Genomic DNA, 18,969 nt, shown 5'->3' on the forward strand with positions numbered 1-18,969 from the left:
TATATATATATATATATATATATATATAATTTATTTTTTTTCTAGAATTATAAAGTGATTCGGTGTATTTTAATGGCAATGACGTTCTTAAATAATGGATTGGTCAAGGAAAAGTATGCAACTGTAGAATGTATGTTTGATTTTTGATTGTATGTATAAATATGATAAAACTGAAGTACTATGTCGCTAGTAATGTATGTGTCGTTGACTTCTTAGTAAGGGAAGTACTTGTAATATTTGGTCAGAGAATGATTTTATACTTATTATATGATTTTTAATTATATTTATAACTACGAAATTGATTTTCCGGCGACAAAGGTCGCTACTAATACAAATGTTTGTGTGGCGAGAAACAAGTAGTCACAACTGATGGTGATTTTGCTGCGACGCTAATGCTAGTATATTACACTACTAGAAATTGCTCTTATTGCAACGAACTCTGTGGCAATGATTTCAAAAGTATTGCTATAGAGGGTCTATTCCAACGGTTTCAACCGTTGTAAAAAAAATTAGTTTAGTAAAAGCTATAATCGATGCTATTGATATATAGCTGTTGCAATACAACAACGCTTGCATAAACTGTTGCCATAAAGCCACCTATGACAACTCTTAATTGAGAAAAAAAAAAAAAAGCTATTTCAACAACTTTAATTTTTTTTCTCCCTAATTTTTCACAAAGTACCCAAAAATATAATGAACTATATAACAAAAACTAAAAAAAATTAAAAAAATAACTGATCCACTTCGGGGTCTTAACAAAAACCCCACCAGAGCGCCAAATTTAAATCTTCAATCAAAAGGTTTAGGTCTCCGATCGATCTGACTGCTCCGAATCGGCTGATCTTCAAATCAGTGCTCCAGTGCTCTAGTACGCATCTCAAAATTTACAAAAACTTTGGATCTACGATCGATCGACTGCTCCGCATCTCAAATCAGTGCTCCGATCGACTACTGCTCCAAACGAGTGCTCCGACCGCTTTCGATTGAACCCTAGCCATCTATTGGAATAGGTATTTCAGTTCCATCAGATTTCAGTGCCCTAATATGATAAAAAATAGTTTTGAGTCTTTTTATGTGGATATTTTACCTGAACAGTTATTTACGAGTTGAATTTTTGATTTTGGTATGTTTGGTTTGCTGTTTTTTTTTTGTACTTTTGTAGTAAGGGTTGTTTGAATTTGCTAAACGTGATTGATTTTGTACTGTTTGTTTGGTGCTGGCCTGTTGTATTTGAATTTGTTGTGCTTAAGTGAATTGAAGGAGAGCCTTGTTGTAACTGGTAAAGTTGTTGCTAGGATTGTATTTATCAAATTCAGGGAAATCGAGTTTAGCACTAGTGCCATTGAAGGTTTGATTACAGTATCAAAAGGGATGTTGGGTACAGGCGTTGGTATGGTAAGTGAGTTCGTGAAGAAAGTGTAGAGTTGAGAAATTAGTTTGTGGAAAGGTATAGCAGGTGTTTGTTGGATGTTCTTTGGGGTTAAATGGATGCAGAACAGTCGAAAGTACCACTCTTTTACTAGTAGAGGAGACTAGTGTGCTGTAGAAGTAGACAAGAGAAGATGTCGGGGCATTGCCCATTGGACCAACAGTAGATGAATTTTCTTTAGTATTAGAAGAACTAAAGGTGGTGTTACCTGCAGCATGAAGGCTGCATATGACCTTGAGGAATTCACATCCTCATTTCTATGCTATGATTAGGTGATTGGGTCTGCTTGGCTCATCAAATGCCTCATCATCCGAAGAATTTCTGTACTATCTGGTGCAGTTTCTTGAAATTTGGAATTTGCATACTAAGGCTTCTCCAATCTCTTTAACCTCTGAACTGGGAAGAGTTGTGCGTCCACCTTCTTCTATCCTTCATCCAAATCTTTGAGTCTAGCAGAGAGTCCGAAAGGAATCAATTGGTCTGGTACTAATTGTTACACTAACCAAGATCTGTGTAACTGGCTGGAAGTGGAATTGAAAGAGTAATAAATAGGGAAGAAGAGAAATAAAGGGAAGGAATCAATTTCATTGCATAAACCCAATTTCTATTACAATCATGTAAAAGACCTCACTGAACTTGTGAACCTTTTACATGAAGGTAAAACCGCAACAGAAAGGTAAAACCGTAAATAACTCTTTTTAAATAGGGAAGAAGATTCTTTTTGGTGATAAGTGCTACTGCTAGCATGCTTGACTTATAACTATATGTGTCCGCATAATGCTTATTACTGAAAGCACTTTTTTTGATTGACATTATAGATAAATGATTGATATGAGTTCCCTTTGCAACTCGATCTTGATAGAGAGAATGGAAAATATTTATCTCCAGATGCTGATCAAAGTGTTCGCAATCTCTATACACTTCACAGGTCTCAATTTTTTTTGTTTTCTTAATGATCTGTCCTTGCTAGTTACTGTTCATTTTTTTATGAACTTGTCTCAACCATTAGTTGAATAACGTGGGAAGTTCAGCAAAGATTTTATCGTAGTGGTTTCACATTCTTCATGTTGTAATTAGTTAACTAGCTATATTTTCCACAAATTTGGGTGGCTTGAGATCACCTCTTATTGCATATAATTAGAGTCGTCCAAATATACAATTGGTAGCTTGTTATATTTGGACCAGTTTAATCACTCTGTTTTCTTGGTTGTTTTCTTTCACTTATGCTATTATGCAATAATTCTATGCCATGTTCTTTTCTGATCAACCTCACTGTGCCAAACTTGGTTTACTTTAGCTTGATTCATCTACATTCTCTATGGTTTCTGATACATCAATAATTTTCAAAGTGGCACACTTGTAACAAGTTTGGTAACGTAAAATTAGCAATCTACTGGGGAATGGAATCTTGTCCCTTAATCGGGTCAGTTTTGTAATTTCCCTTTATACTTATTTTGGTAGTTGAAAACTTTAACCACACTATTTTGCGAACTATTATAGCTCACACTTCCCTGATATGTCAATAATTTCTTTAATAAAATTAGCAAGTCCTTTTCAAAGTATGTACAGGTTGAAAGAATGCCTCACCCTAAATCATCCAGTAAATCATTCATATTGCTCATATTTGTGGTTTCAACCTTGAACCACTCCCAACTAATCTGGGATCGGTCGCAGTTGATTGATTGTGGTATATCACCTAGAACTAGTTCTTGTGAACTTAAGTCTGTTCTCCCTTTCCACCGAGTTTCGAGTGAGTATGTGCAGTGTCGTTTCTACCTTTTGTTCATCTTCCTTCTCCAGATTAAAATCTTAGTGATTATTTTTTTCTCTAGCGTTCTAGCATTGAAATCACGCATAGCTCACTATGTGACACATATGCTATAGTCAAACATGACATCCTCTTGCTGCCAAGACAACAAAATATATCTCAACTTGATTGTAGGATGTAGGTTAGTTATCTTATGTTTTTTGTTCCCTTTATTATATTAGAATACTTGGCCCATATTGGTTTTAGATTTGCTAAGGGGTTCATAATTGTCGTGGGCTATCCACCCATTGCCTTATGGTTTTTGATTGGATTGGATGTTTATATTTTTACGTGGTAACGGAGCAAACTTTGGTGAACCCGTTTGCACAATCATTTTTTCTCTCTCCTTATTCTACCGTTTGGGGCTTCTTTCTTGCATCTCAACCCACTGAGCTGCTCTGAGCTCTTCTCTCAATTCAGTCCATCTTATCTTTAGTTATGCTGGACGCACACTGCTTAATTCGTCGAGTCTTCTTTCTCTGATTTTGGCCCATTCTCTTCTTGAGCTTACTTTGTCTAGTCTAGGCCCACACTTTAGCCCGCTGAGCTAATTTAATCTTCCAATCAGTGAACACATATAAACTTAAAAATGGGTTTCACATTGGTGTTAAAATATGCTTGTCCACCATTGTTTTTTGCCAAAAAGGTTTTATAGTGGGTTGGGCTACTCTACCAATTTCCTTAAGGTTTTCGTTGGATGCTCATATTCGTTGATAATTTAATTTCATCCTCACTTGTATAGATGTTGTTATAATTTCTCACTTTATTCAACTGTTCTTGGCATCTGTTAGTACAATTCATTTGGGTATTTATAGTCAATCACCATTGTCTTCTTGCGTTTATAACATGTTGCCTTGTCCCTTTAGTCCAGCTAAGGTTATTTGATCTTATGTGGTCCCAATAGGAGGGTACTGAGAGTTCTTTATCTCGTTCATGTATAAACCTGAAATATCGATTCAGCCTTGTTTTGGATACCAGCATGGGATATTTCTGTTAATATATATAATTACACGGTTTTATTTCCTTTCTTTTTATAAATTACATGACACTATTCTAGTGGAAAAATGTTGGCTTTTCTCCTGGGCAGCTTCTGTTGTGATTTTCGATATCTGTAGCATCTGTTTCTCCCCATTCTGGTTTCTTGTTTGACATCTCCTCTTGTGCTTGACATTGGCTTTTACTTATTTTGTATTTTGTATGATGTTTAATAAAATGAGGCCGTTGAGCATGATATCTGTTGATTCTCAATTTTCAGTGACTTCAGGCAATTATGTTGCATGATGATGATGACTACTTATGAATTTTATACTAATTCTATTTTTAAATTTTTTTTAGTGTTTTAGTTCACAGCGGCGGGGTGCATGGGGGACACTATTATGCATATATCAGGCCAACACTCTCTGATCAATGGTATGCAGTTTGTCGTGCCATCATACATTTTTCTCCAACATTCATAATTGTCCTTTTCTCAACGTACCGTAGTTAGCATACATGCTTATCCAACATTTATAATTGGGTGTTTCTCTTACATTTATCCTTTTCTTAGTGTTCTCTAGATTTTTAGCTTGCCCAAGGAAGATTTGACATGTTCTGGAACGTCATATTTGTTATACTCATCTTCTATGTACTTCATAAGGATTGTTTAGAATGTATTAAAACTTGCCAAGATTTGAATGTACTTGTATGAGTTGTATCCTAAGTTACTCGGACTCCACTTTTGATGCTGCACTCGTATCGACACGACATGGGTGTGGATCTGTACCTGATCTAGTCAACTGATTTTGGTTCAGTCATGGTAATCTTCTATCAACCTCTAATTTCAGATAAGACTAAAGAAGGAACAAGAAAAAAAGGAACAAAAGAGAGAGGAGAAAGCAGAGGCTCACCTCTATACAATCATCAAGGTTTCTTTCAACTACTATTCTATATACTTCACTTCGTGCATCTTTATTTACAAAATGTTTAACTGTAATTGGTCATTTCATTTACAGGTAGCTCGTGATTAAGACCTTGGTAAACAAATTGGAAAGGAGATCTATTTTGATTTGTGGATCATGATGAAGTGCATAGTTTCCGTGTTAAGAAGCAGATGCCATTTTCTCAATTCAAGGTACATTTATCATTTTTCTGCATTTCCTTTTCGTGTAGATTTCAGAAAGTTATAGCCACACTGCTCTTATTAAACACGAAAAGCAAATTTGTTTTGAACATTTTTTTTGGGTAAATAAATTTTACTACCAAGGGGACAATTTAAGTACAGAAAAGTAACAAGCATGGACAATAAGCCCCACAACCTGTTTAGCTTCATGAACTGCAGAACATTACGTAAAAAGCAATTGTATATGCTGCATGAAATGCATTCAGTTTTGACCGTGTTTAATAAAGAGGATTCATGTGAAACTTTTTGCTTCTACAATATGAATTGTTAACTTCTGTACTTGTGTGTTATTTTGAGAGAAAAGATAAAACTTCAAATTCTAGTGCTTATATTGCTAAAATTGAGGTGAACAAGAAAATTATTTAGAAGAACTGGAGTTCCCATGGTTAGCTTACGAGGGTCAATCACCGTAATTCTTAAGTTTGACATGTATCTGATGGTACCTCTGTTCTCAGGAGGAGGTTGCTAAAGAATTTGGTATACCAGTGCAATTTCAGCGTTACTGGCTATGGGCAAAGCGCCAGAACCATACATATCAGCCTAATCGTCCATTGACAGCTCAAGAAGAAGTTCAATTCGTAAATTATGTCTAACAATCTTACCTCTGATGTATGCTTGCGTCTGAATTATGACTGGACTTCTATTGGTGATGTTCTTTACTATGCTTGTTTTTGGTTTCCCAGATTATTCCTTTGCTTAAAAAAAGAAGAAGAATGATCTTAGCATGATATTTTTTTCATTTGTGTAGCTAAATGTCAGTTTGATTCTTTAAATTCTCTTGCTTGATTTGTCTTCTTCGAAAAAATGTTGTACATAAGGTTAATTATTTTGTATGTTACAAGAATACGTGGACTGCAATCCACTAAACACTGTAATTATGATGGCAAGTTTTCTCAATAACTCTTTTTAAATCTCCAGGAATTTGAAGATACCCTGATATATATGGCTAGCGTACGCACCAAAGCAGAGGCTTATGAAATTTGTCGTATAGTACCCCCGCTTCGTGGAAACCTCCATGCCCTCTTAAGGAAAAAACTATATGAGAGAACTCCAAATTTGCTACCCGTGTACAGAGTATCGACAAACTTCAAATCGAGATTCGATGAGAAGGATGTGTGTAATACTCCGTATTTTTTTTTTAGCTTAAATTTGTTCCTAAATATTAAGGAATAGCTTTCAAAATGAATAACATTTATTTCATGTGAAATTTTTCAGATTTAGACTTTCTATTGTGTGGGAAATTGAATAAGCTTTTCATTGACACCAAATTCGCGCAAATTCGACACTCGGTTGAGAAGTTAGAGCATTTTTAAGTTGACAGTGTGCCATTTGGGCACCCACCGCGTTGCGGTGGAGGATAAAATAACAATCGTCACATTCCAGTGGACCTCCATGATATTGGCACGTCGCGGAGATGTCTAATTTCTCATTTGTCAAAATCCAGTAGTCCAACGCGATAGTGGCGCGTCGTGCCAGTGGACAAAATGGCATTTCAAAGGGGCACTGTGATGGCTCCGCGTCGTGGAGTCTGTCCAGTTCCCAATCGTCCAAATTCCAATGAGCCACTGCAATAGTGGCGCATCGCGGTGGCCTGTCAGTTCAGAAAATTATGTTTTTCCAGCTCCGATTAAATATTAAATATAGGTATCTTGGTCAATCCTCAAGGCCCCAATTCGTCCAAAACAAGTAATTAAACATATTCCTAGCACTTTATGCTCATTATTCATCATTCTCTTCAAAAGCAAAACCCTAGAACCCAAGAGTTTCTCCATCAAGAAATCAAAATTCACCATTGTTTCTCCAAGCAAGCTTTAAATTGAGGATTTCCAAGACAAGATAATCAAGAATTCATCTCCAAGAACTCAATTAGGAATCAATAATTCAAGATTCTTCATCTAATCATCTACCAAGTTATGTGGGGTTTATGAACAAGGATACTTCTTTCATCCTTGTGCCCAAAACTAGTTTTTAACTACAAATTTATATGATTTTGAATGTCTATACATGAATTTTAAATTAGGGTTGATACCCATTATTGCTAATTACAATATTATGAGATTTTTCATATTTTAGAAATTGAATTGCATGTCTATTTTCATACTTTCATGCCTATTGCAGAAATTTACAGATTTTGAGATGAATTATCATTGTTTTCATTATTAAACATGAATATTATGATGTTTTGACATGAGGTTAATGTATGAGTTATTTAGCCCAAGTTTATATGTTGATGTGTCAAGAAAGATGATGCTTTAAGCATCCTATGATCAGTTTATTCACAGATTTTTAGTAAAGCTTTGATCTTTTGATCCTAAGCTAAGTTAAGGAATCCAAATTGTTCATATAGTTTGAAATTTAAAGGAAGAAAAGCATAATTGGTTTTCATTATAAACCATTGTGCTATTTTAAGGTGGATTTCCTAAAAATTCTGAGCGATAAGTATGAGACTAGTATTTAGCACCGAATTGGGTATGATTTCAAGGTCTCATGCCCAGAACTACGTGCCACCGTAGGTTTATGATTTTCCCATAGTAGGCTAAGATAGTGATCACTTAAGTTAAGGTTCTATTCCGATGGCAAGGGTAGAATAGCTCTCCCCAACGTGGGTAAGACGTTGGACTCCATGACAGCTCACATGGTTTATGTCGGTTAGAAGTACCTCCCAAAGTTTCTAAGTCCTAAGACAGAATGACAGAAAGTTTTTAGAAAAATAAGTTTAAAGGCTCACCAGTTTATTCAAACTATGTTTTACAGAAAGATATTTCACTATAGTTTTCAGCTTTCAGATTTCAAATTTAAGAGTGAGTCCTTTGTACACTTAGATAATATGATTTAAAGAGAGAATACAAGTCAACTTTTAGAACTAAATGTTATGACTCGCTAGATTTATAAAGTTTGATTTGCTATGTATATTTCAGATTTCAGTTTTTAGATATCCAGCTTATGTGAGTCATTTTCATTTAGCATGCATTGTTTTACAAATTATGATGATGAGATAATGTTTTACTTATGCACATCATCCCTATATACTCAGTACATCCTCAAAGTACTAATCTACATATACGTCTATGTGTTACATTGTTTCATAATGTAGGTTCAAGTGCTCAGTATCAGCGATGAGAATAGTTTGAGCATCTCCATCTACATCCGACAGTTGGTGAGTCCTCATAGTTCCGGGACTTATTCATTCAGATTTTGCAGCTTGTTAGTTCACATGATTCAATATTCTTTCTAGAAATTTTGAGTTAGCTGGGGGTTTGTCCTCTCTAGATATTAGTAGTAGAGGCTTGTCAAACTACTAGTTTACAATCAGATTATTCAGTTTTGATTTTCAGACATTATATTCAGATTATTCTCAGATATTTCATTCAGTTTTCCATATTTAGTATGACTTTTATGTCTACATTTTCATTATTATGAGATTCAGACTTAGTAGAAGGCAGACAGGGTTAGCTTAAGGCTGCTCGTAGTCTTGAGTACCATGTGACGTTCTGGAGTCAGATTTCGGGGCGTTACAATGTGGGAAGCTAATACTCCTAAGAAAAAGAAAAAAAAATTCTCAAATACTGGAGTAGACCCGGGTAATGATAATGTTGCCAATACAACTCCTGGTGAAGCTGCTATCTTTGAAGCTGAGAGGTTTGGATTTGAACCTAGTCCAGAGTTTACTCTGGATGCATTTCAGAAATATGCTGATGATTTCGAACTTGCTACTATATAAAAACTTAACTAATCATTTGGACTAAGTTAACATTTTGCTTTTGGGTTTAAATTACTAGCTTGTTGTATATTTTGGATTATGAGATTATTAATGAATGATTTTGTTTTGTGATGTGTATATATTGTGTTATAATATATTATGTATTTAAATAAAAATTTACATTAATACGAGTGACTATTTGTATAAATCGTTTAAATTTAATAACATGTGGCAACAATTGTTGCAATAGATCAATAAATCGTTGCAATGAAATCTATTGCAACGGTTAGTAACCGTTGTAATAGATGAAAAGAGGCGTCCCAATAACTCAAAAAATAACTGTTGCTATATCTTCACCTATGGCGATGGTTTTAGCCGACCGTCGCATAAACCGTTGCCATAGACCTATCGCAACGCCCACATACAGGACGCTTGTTGAACCATTGCGGTAGATATGACAATGATTTTATTGTCTATTACAACGATTTCGCAACCATCACCATAGAGGTAATTTTCAGTAGTGTCAGTGACAACCTAACTCATATGTGTTTTGTCAAAATACATTTTGCAGCGTATTTGTCTACCTTTTGTGGCGGTAAAAGTCGTCACAACTACCTTTATATTATGACGTCACAGCTTTGTCGTTGCAAATAATATTTAGTTACGGAGGTACTACCAACGCCATAGTTATCCTTGCCACAAATCTTTACAGACGACTTTTGTTTCTTTTGAGGCGACTTTTATCGCCACTAAAAATCAGATTTCTTGTAGTGTCCCCCTGACTAATTAATAAAAAGATGAAATTGATCTTTATATCCAAAATTGGCAAATCTATATATATTATAAAGCAAAGGACAAAGCACCAGAACAAGTCAAGTGGCAGAATAAGAATAAGCCACTTGGCAGTTTTAAGACAGAATAATACTCCCTCAGTCCTAAATTATGTGTCGCCATTTGATCGGATACGATATTTAAGAAATAAGTATTGACTTTGTTAAAGTTACAAAATTAACCTTCTTAAAGAAAGGAGTAATAGTATTTAAAATCAAGTGGGACCACTTTTAATTGAAAAAATAATAAAAAAAAGAATAATAGTATTTAAAATCAAGTGGGACCACTAAGGATAAAATTGTAATTGTATCTTTAAAAACTTACCTAATAAGGAAATACGACATTCTTTTTGGGACGGACCAAAAAAAAATAACGACAAATAAATTGGGACGAAGGGAGTAATATTTTAATAGTTTTTAATTAAAAAATTAGACGTATTTAAATTTAAAAATATTAAGCTTTTTTAAAAATTTATCATTGATTTAAAACTAGGAATCTAACATGTAAGAGTTCTAAAAAGAACTCTTACTATTCATAAACTTATCCCATTTAATATTTTAAAATACATTCAAATATTAAATAAAAAATAATAATAGTAATAGTAATATTAACAATAATAATAGTAGTAATTTTAATTAGTAGTAGTAGTTTTAATTCAAGTAATAGTAGTAGTGTTAATTATTTTTTATTTTTTTTTCTAAAAAAACGTAGAAGTAGTGGTATTATTTATAATACTAATCTACATATCTATAGATTATCAAGAAAACTTTATCCTTTGTTATAAAACAAAAAAGATTTTTATTAGCTTAAAAATATAAACACATGGTTGAAGAATTCTTAATAGATTTTTACTCTTTGATAAATTTATTTCTTTTAAAATTTAAATGTTATAAGAAAACATCTATGATTCTAATTTATTAAATATTAAATGAAAGATAAAAATATAATAATAATAGTAATATTATTATTAACAATTATAATATTATAATAATAGACATTAAATAAAGAATTGAGATGGTTGATTGATTTATTTAACGGCATTTTCAAGTCGGTAAAAATGTCCGAGGCTTGGAGATAGAGTACTGTTATCCCTCTATATAAGAACAAGGGTGACATTCAGAGTTGCAACAATTATAGGGGTATTAAGTTATTGAGCCACATTATGAAGATTTTGGAGAGAGTGGTCGAGTTGAGGTTGAGAAGGATAGTGTCTATCTCGGAGAACCAATTTGAATTTATACCTGGGCATTCAACGACGGAGGCAATTCACGTGGTGCGGAGACTGGTGGAACAGTATAAGGAAAGGAAGAAGGATCTGGACATGGTGTTTATCGACTTGGAGAAGGCGTACGACAAAGTTCCTAGGGAGGTTCTTTGGAGATACTTGGAGGTGAGTAGGGTCCCGGTGGCATATATCAAAGCAATCAAGGACATGTATGATGGAGCTAAGACCCAGGTGAGGACGGTGGGGGGAGATTCTGAGCATTTTTCTGTCTTGACAAGGTTGCACCAGGGATCTACTCTTAGCCCGTTTTTGTTTACTTTGGTGATGGATGTGTTGATGCGACGTATTCAAGGTGAGGTGCCTTGGTGTATGCTTTTTGCAGATGATGTAGTTTTAATCGATGAGACGAGGGGAGGCGCGAATGCTAAATTAGAGGTGTGGAGACAGACTCTTGAGTCTAAAGGGTTTAGGTTGAGTAGGAGCAAGATAAAATATTTGGAATATAAGTTTGATGACTTGAGGCAGGAAAACGAGGTGGTTGTTAGGTTGGATTCCCAAGTGGTTTGTAAGAGGAATAGTTTCAAGTATCTTGGGGCCATAATTCAATGGAATGGTGAGATTGACAAGTATGTCTTCCACCATATTGGGGCGGGATGGATAAAGTGGAAGCTCGCCTCGGGGGTGTTGTGTAATAAGAAGGTGCCGCCCAAGCTTAAAGGCAGATTCTATAAGGTGGCAGTCCGTTTAACCATGTTGTATGGAACGGATTTTTGGCCAATCAAGAACTCTCACATTCTAAAACTGAGGGTGACGAAAATGTGGATATTATGTTGGATGCGTGGGCTTACTAGGGGTGATAGAGTTCGGAATGAGACTATTTGGGAAAAGGTTGAAGTTGCTTCTTGGTGCGGGAAATCCGATTGAGATGGTTTGTTCACGTGATGAGAAGAGACATGGATGCCCCGGTTCGTAGGTGTGAGAGGCTAGCGCTGGATGGTTTCAGGCGAGGTAGGGGGGTAGACCGAAGAAATATTGGAGAGAGGTAATCAGGAAGGACATGGAACAGTTACAACTCACTGAGGACATGACCCTAGATAGAAAGATCTGGAGGACGTGGATTAGGATAGAAGGCTAGTGCCAGTTTGAGTCGTTGGGGTAGGGCATTACTTGGTAGGTGTATTATTCTTGTTAGGCCAACTTGTTGCAAGCTTTATTACGAATTTCTTTAATATTCCTTGTTTATTTTTCCTTGAGGGTAGCGTATTTATGCCTTGTCATCTTGTCCCATGCTTTATTACGAATTTGTTTATTATTCCTTGTCTTGAGCCGAGGGTCTATCGGAAACAACCTTTCTACTTCTTCGAAGGTAGTGATATGGACTGTGTACATCTTACCCTCCCCAAATCCCACTGTGTGGGAATACACTGAATTTGTTGTTGTTGTTGTTGAATTTGAAAAGTAAACTTTTCGAAGAAAAAAAATCATTAACATAAATATAGGAATCCATAATTGAAGTGTTCTAAATAAACTCTAACTATTTTATAACCTTATCCTTTTCAAATGTTACTAAAATATATTTAAATATTAAATAAAATATAATAATAATAATAATTAAAAAATAATATTAATAGTAGTTTATATACGTATAAGAGTAACATAAATGGTAGTAGTAGTACCAGTAGTAGTAATAATAATAATAGTTATATCTATTTGCAGTTATTTATATATCGAAATATTAGATAAATAAAAAAACTTAAAATTAAAATATTTATAAATTCAAATTAATTAATATTGATAAGATCCTATATATATATTAATTATTTATATATCGAAATAATAGATAAATAAAAAAACTTAAAATTAAAATATTTATAAATTCAAATTAATTAAGATTGATAAGATCCAATATATATATATATATATATATATATATATAAAGAAAGTATTACATATATTTGAAGTTGAAAATTAAGCTTTTAGAAGAAAAGCATCTCTAACATAAATTTAGGAATCTATAATTGAAAGTCCTAAATAAACTTAACTATTTTATAAACTTATCCTTTATATTAAATACAAGATAATAATAATAATAATTAAAAAATTAAAATTAATAGTAGAGTAACATAAGTGGTAAAAGTAGCAACAGTAATAGTAATAATAATAATAATAATAATAAACCAACATGAGTTGTGGTGCAGTGGATGAAGCTGCTCCACCCTTAACAAGAGGTCGAACGTTATTGTTAACTATAAGAAACATAAGTAATAATTTGCTCCTCTTTTGTTGAGTTATTGTTAACTATAAGAAATTGAATTGATTTCAAAAGTTCGTTTCAATTCAAATATACTATTATACGAAAAAATCACACTGTATTTAAAAAAAAAAAAATTGAGGATAAAAAGAGAAATAATTAGATTTTTTTTACAAATTGATATGGTATTTGAATTTGAATTTAAATGAAATTTTGAGTTGGAATGAAATTCTATTTTTTTTAACCTCTCTTATATATATCCTACTATAATTTTCAACATTAAGCTTCCTTCTTTCAATCTCTTCCTCTCTCTCTTTTGGTTATTGATAATTAGTTTATTGATGAATTTATTTATTACATTCTTCATAATTTTTTTTTCTATAAATTCTTATATCTTTTTTTTTACACAGATGAGTGATAGTTGTATTACAAGCTCTTTTTTTTTTAAAATATAATATTAAGGTTTGAATTCAAGTAAGTAATACTTTTCATTTTGATTTATTCATTTGATTATTGATAAAAATAAATATAAGCAGTCACGTATCAACATTTATTAAAAAATTTAGTCGAGCATTTATATTTTTAAATGCTAACTTTTTTACTATCTTTATATTATTACTTTATTAAAATAATTATTCATATTATTTTATGTGTTTCCTACTCAGCTAAAATAAATTTCTATTTTTGATTTGAAAATTTATCTGTTTGAAATTGATGAAAACGAAGAAATAACAATCATTTTACAACTTCTAAGGTACAGGCAGAGAGGAGAGCATGAGTTTGAGGAAAGATGATCTTTGCCTTATCCAACAAGTTTATTATTGTCATGGATTGACAGATTATCATAAGAGTAAGGAAGTTTTTTGCATTAGTAGTAAGACTTTTTGTTTATTTGATCGTGAATTGGGAGTAATTATGTACATGATAGTTTAATTTCAAAATATTCTCTCCTTTTTTAATCTTAAAAGACGACTTATGTTAATGAATATGGAAGCTTTAGTTTTTATTTATGAATGTCAAGGTGATAACAAATGTGGTTCCGCAATATAAATAGAAGACATGATGTGTTTAACATAAATCAATCTCCTATAATAAATAATAATTGTTACTATAATGATGAAAACTATATGAAGAATCATTCAATATTTTTGTAATATATCATGTTAGTTAGTGATATCGATAAAGTACGACATTACTTCTCCAAAAATAACGACAATTCATATGAATATGTCATATTAAGTATTACTTGGCCATATTAAGTATTACGAAAGTGTAGATAGTTTCTAATAAAGCAATTATTTCATTTATTTTGTTATACTAACAAAACTTATCTATTCTAATTTTTATATTTTGAGATACAAGAACAAAACACATCTGCTTATGTTGATTCAAAGTCAAATTAGAGAAAAATAAAGTAATTAAAATACAGTAAAAAAAAGTACACCGATGATTGAGGGTGGGAGGAGGAGGGGGACGCGGGGAGAATTTGAACTAAGTTTAAAATATAATAAAATAATTAAATAACACACTCATTACTATTTATAAATTTTAAGCGAAAGAGATGAGAGACACTAGAATAAAAGTTTAAATTATTTTTGTCAAGCTAAAAATCTTTAAATAATAAAGAAAAATACGATACATTTTTTTTTTCAATTAAAATTTTAATCATATAAATTTGATTAGAGGTGGGAAAAGAGAGGTGGGTGCGAAGGAAGTGAAGATATTAACAATCTAATATCTTTAAATTGTGTGTCATACATTAATACATAAAAATATGAAATATAATTTTTTTTTTCAATTACATAATTACTTTTTTCGCATAGATTGGCTAGATGTAGGGGAAGGGATGAGAGGTAGATTTTTTTGAAAAAAAAAATTGGGGAGGGGGTGGAGATAGAGGTACTGAAGGGGGTGGGTAGAATTTTTTTTTTTTTTTTGTTCGCATTTCCTTAAGAAATAATAGGATAGTTAATTTTTTTTTAAAGCAATATGTTCAAGCATACTCCTCACTTTGTAGGAATACACTAGAACTGTTGTTGTTGTTGTTGTCTATATTCGAACATGCTCGAACGATTCAATACAACATAAAATAATTAAAAATAAATATTATCCACAATCGCACGAATACATATACTAATTCATTATAGATCAGCGAGGCGGTTGAAAGGTACTTGTCACCCCATTATATTTCTCCCAATAAATTAATTACACTTCTTTCTTTTGTCACAAAATCAGTGACCTGATTTGATTAAATTATACTATCAAAGGCATGTTGTCGCCTATTTAACCATATCTTTCTTTAATTAATCAATTAATGCTTAAAACAATCGAGTAATACAGTGAGGTGACCCCTGATCTGTAGCATTCAAAGCAATAATCTCCACATAAAGCTTGAGAATATATGCATATTCTTCTTTTCCACCTAGCTCGATCGTGCTAGTTATATTTTAAAATATATACTCTCGACGTTTCGAAACGAATGATCTATTTTGACTTGACACAAAATTTAAAAAAATGAAGAAGACTTTTGACTCTTGTGGCTTTAAATTAAAATTATGTCAAATGTACTAAAATATCCTTTAATCTTGTGGTCCTAAACATATCATGTGGAAAGTTGAAATTAAAGTATTGCCAAAAAAGAAAAGGGGTCATTCTTTTTTAAACTGACTATAAACAAAATTAGGTCACTCTTTTGAAACGGAGGGAGTCTTATTTTCATCGATTCTAATTAGTCGTCGTTCTTACTAAAAATAGATATTTTTTAATACTCCCTACGTCTCATTTTACTCGTCCCAAATTTTTCTAATTTGATTTCTTATTTTACTTGTCATTTTTCATTAATCAAGACAAGACAATTCTTTTTTACCTTACTATTAATTATTTTTTTCTCTAAATTAAAATGTAAACATCATTTAATAAAGGTACTATGATAAAGTAGTCATGCTATTAATTATTTTTTTTAATCAATATTCAATGTTAAATTAGGATGAGTAAAATGAAACGAAAAAAGTATCTATTATTTCATAAAATTAAAGAGTAGTTACTTGTTTTTTTCACCATTAGTTACTTGTTTTTTTCACCATTGTCCCTAATCATAAATATTAAGAGATATCAATATAGTAAAAAAAAATAAAAATAAAAATAAAGAAAGCAATAAATAAAGTTCTTAAATCAATTTAATATATAGTTAATGTTTTTATCTGAGTGCAAACAGAAATAACGACGAAAGTAATTTATAGTACAAACTAAAATTTAAGTATTAGTAATACTCCACATAGGTTACCACAAGTAAAATGACAAAAATAACCTCATGCAGTAAATAACTTCTTTCTATTTAAAGTAAGCACCTTTTTGGATTACTTACTTCTTTTCAAGTACAAATTATTTTGTTGTATTTTTTTTTTCATATTATTTTTTTAAAAATTAATTAAGAAGAGATGTGATTAACATACTCTTATTTATATCATAAATTATAATTTTTCTTTATTGAATATCACTCAATTTGTTTTTTTTTTTAAAATTAAACTCCACGTCAAATCATACAACAACACAACAACAACATATCCAGTGTATTCCCACATAATGGGGTCTGAGAAAGATAGAATGTACGCAGACCATACCACTACCTCAGGTGAAGTACAGAGACTGTTTCCAACGGCTTAAGACCGATAGCAGTATAATAAATACAAAAATAAGTACAAAATAAACTAACACCGCTAGCAACAAGATACTACTACCACCACAAGATAAACATAAGAACTATCTAACCTAAATCATAGACATCATACAACACCACGCATAAAAAACTATAGACACAAAAGAACGCTCCTTTATTGTTATCGACGCACTCCCACCTTCTAACCCTCTACCCCAATCCGTATCCTCCGCACCTTCCTATAAAAAATTATGTCCTCCATAAATTGTAACTGCTCCGTATCAAATCTTACAACATCCTATAAATTAATTATGATGAAGGAAGTACCATCTAGTAAGTAGTAACTATAATACAACAAATAAATATTCATATTCAATAAAAAATGCCATTTTTGCATTACTTATTTTATTTTTACTTATAAGCATACGTTGGGTACCACAAACATCCCGTAAAGGACAAGAAAGAACGGTAAGATATCGCCCAAAAGGACAAATCAGCCATTCTCTATTCTCCCTTTTATACTTTGCGCGTGAAATTTCATTCACAATATACAAAGTACCACACAAACCACTCCCCAAAACAAAAAAGGCAAAAACCATAATTAATTGTCAAACACCCGAAAACATAATTAATGGCTAATTAATCAATATTTAGCAGCATATTGATTAATTAAAGCCAACGCATTGCTAGTAACTTGAGCTAGACTAGTTATATGATTTCTAATCGAAGCCTTAATCCTCCCACTCAAAGCCTTACCAGCAAATCCATCAGTACAAGTATTCTCGTCAGTAATTGCAGCACTTACCCATGTCTCCACATTGCTCATGTGCCACTGGAAATCCTTCCCATGGCTACGGTCCATTCTTTTGAGTTCATTCACAGATTTGGTAAGCCGATCTACACTGTCACTTGTCTCCTCTACGCAATCCTTTATAGCTGCATACTCTCTAGGCTTTAATCCCTTGAATTTCAACAGCTTGCTAACAAATTCCTTTGTAGTTTCGGCTTTGTTTAGGCTTACGGACAAGGCAGTTTTCACTAGCTGTTCTTGGCTGTTCTTTATTGCCGATGCGTAACCGGAAAGGGAAGCGATGCATACTTCGGGGAAAGTGGTGGATTTGCAGGAGCTCTTTATGAAACTGGTGGAGGCTACGGGGGCGGCTGCTGTGCCGGTGAGGTAGGAGAGGGAAATTAAAGCTGCTGCAAGGAAGAACAGTTTTGCTGCGGCCATTTCTCAATGATATTTTGCTTGTTAGAGGAATGGGTACTCTTTCCTGTCTTTATAGACCTTATTGATTGGGTTAGCGAGCTGGGTTGGGTCCCCCCCCCCCAATGAGGACCTTATTTTGGCCATAATATTCCATATCTTTAAAAGTAACAATGCTATTGAACTTAAAAGATAAGTTTTCTCAACTTCAATCATGTAGGGGTAGGGGTCGCTTCGGTAGGATGAGGTATAAACCTTATTCAATATTATAGAATGTATAATTAATGTATATTTCTTAACTTCAATCATGTAGGGGTGACTTTGGTATAGTTACAGAATGTATAATTAATACATAAGAAATTATGATTTTAGTAATACAAAGTTATTAATATTTTCCTCGTTTCGTATTTGTTGGCGTCTATGGACTTGATATACTCATTAATATAAATCAATAAATAGAGATGCATTTACATATTTACCCTTGTATGTCTTTTAAAGTTCAATAATCAATGTAATAATTAAACATTAAAATTTTATACATATTATTTCATTTCATTCATTATGTTTAGAACATTGAGTATTTATAATTGAAACTATTAATAATTATTTAATTTTGATTTTGAGAATTGAAATCATTTATACATCATTCAATAATTTTTAAAACTGTGAATGTATTTATTATTCCCATTAAGGATAAAATTGAAAA

The 18,969-nt window shown here is 32.5% G+C and overlaps 1 protein-coding gene and 1 long non-coding RNA gene across 3 annotated transcripts; one reads left to right on the forward strand and one right to left on the reverse strand.

Moving 5' to 3' along the window:
* The first annotated feature begins 596 nt into the window (after nt 1-596).
* Nucleotides 597-6,614, forward strand: LOC107863426. Of its 2 annotated transcripts, XR_001672236.2 has the most exons (7): nt 597-1,010; nt 2,248-2,357; nt 4,572-4,646; nt 5,060-5,140; nt 5,228-5,346; nt 5,850-6,040; nt 6,313-6,614. It is a non-coding gene; the product is annotated as an uncharacterized LOC107863426 (long non-coding RNA). The 2 variants fall into 2 exon arrangements; XR_001672235.2 differs by having other exon boundaries at nt 603-1,010; nt 5,850-6,614.
* A 10,813-nt stretch (nt 6,615-17,427) lies between these two features.
* Nucleotides 17,428-18,662, reverse strand: LOC107863425 (21 kDa protein). Its single transcript, XM_016709333.2, has one exon. It carries the CDS (start codon nt 18,285-18,287, stop codon nt 17,700-17,702), a length of 588 nt encoding a protein of 195 aa, XP_016564819.1. The 5' UTR covers nt 18,288-18,662; the 3' UTR covers nt 17,428-17,699.
* Nucleotides 18,663-18,969: the final 307 nt, after the last annotated feature.

The sequence above is a fragment of the Capsicum annuum genome, chromosome 3 (genome assembly GCF_002878395.1).
Source record: "Capsicum annuum cultivar UCD-10X-F1 chromosome 3, UCD10Xv1.1, whole genome shotgun sequence".
Classification (NCBI taxonomy): Eukaryota; Viridiplantae; Streptophyta; class Magnoliopsida; order Solanales; family Solanaceae; genus Capsicum; species Capsicum annuum.

Bases quoted from the DNA above. Each gene is read 5' to 3' on its own strand.
- LOC107863425 (XM_016709333.2), bottom strand. From the start codon at position 18,287: ATGGCCGCAGCAAAACTGTTCTTCCTTGCAGCAGCTTTAATTTCCCTC.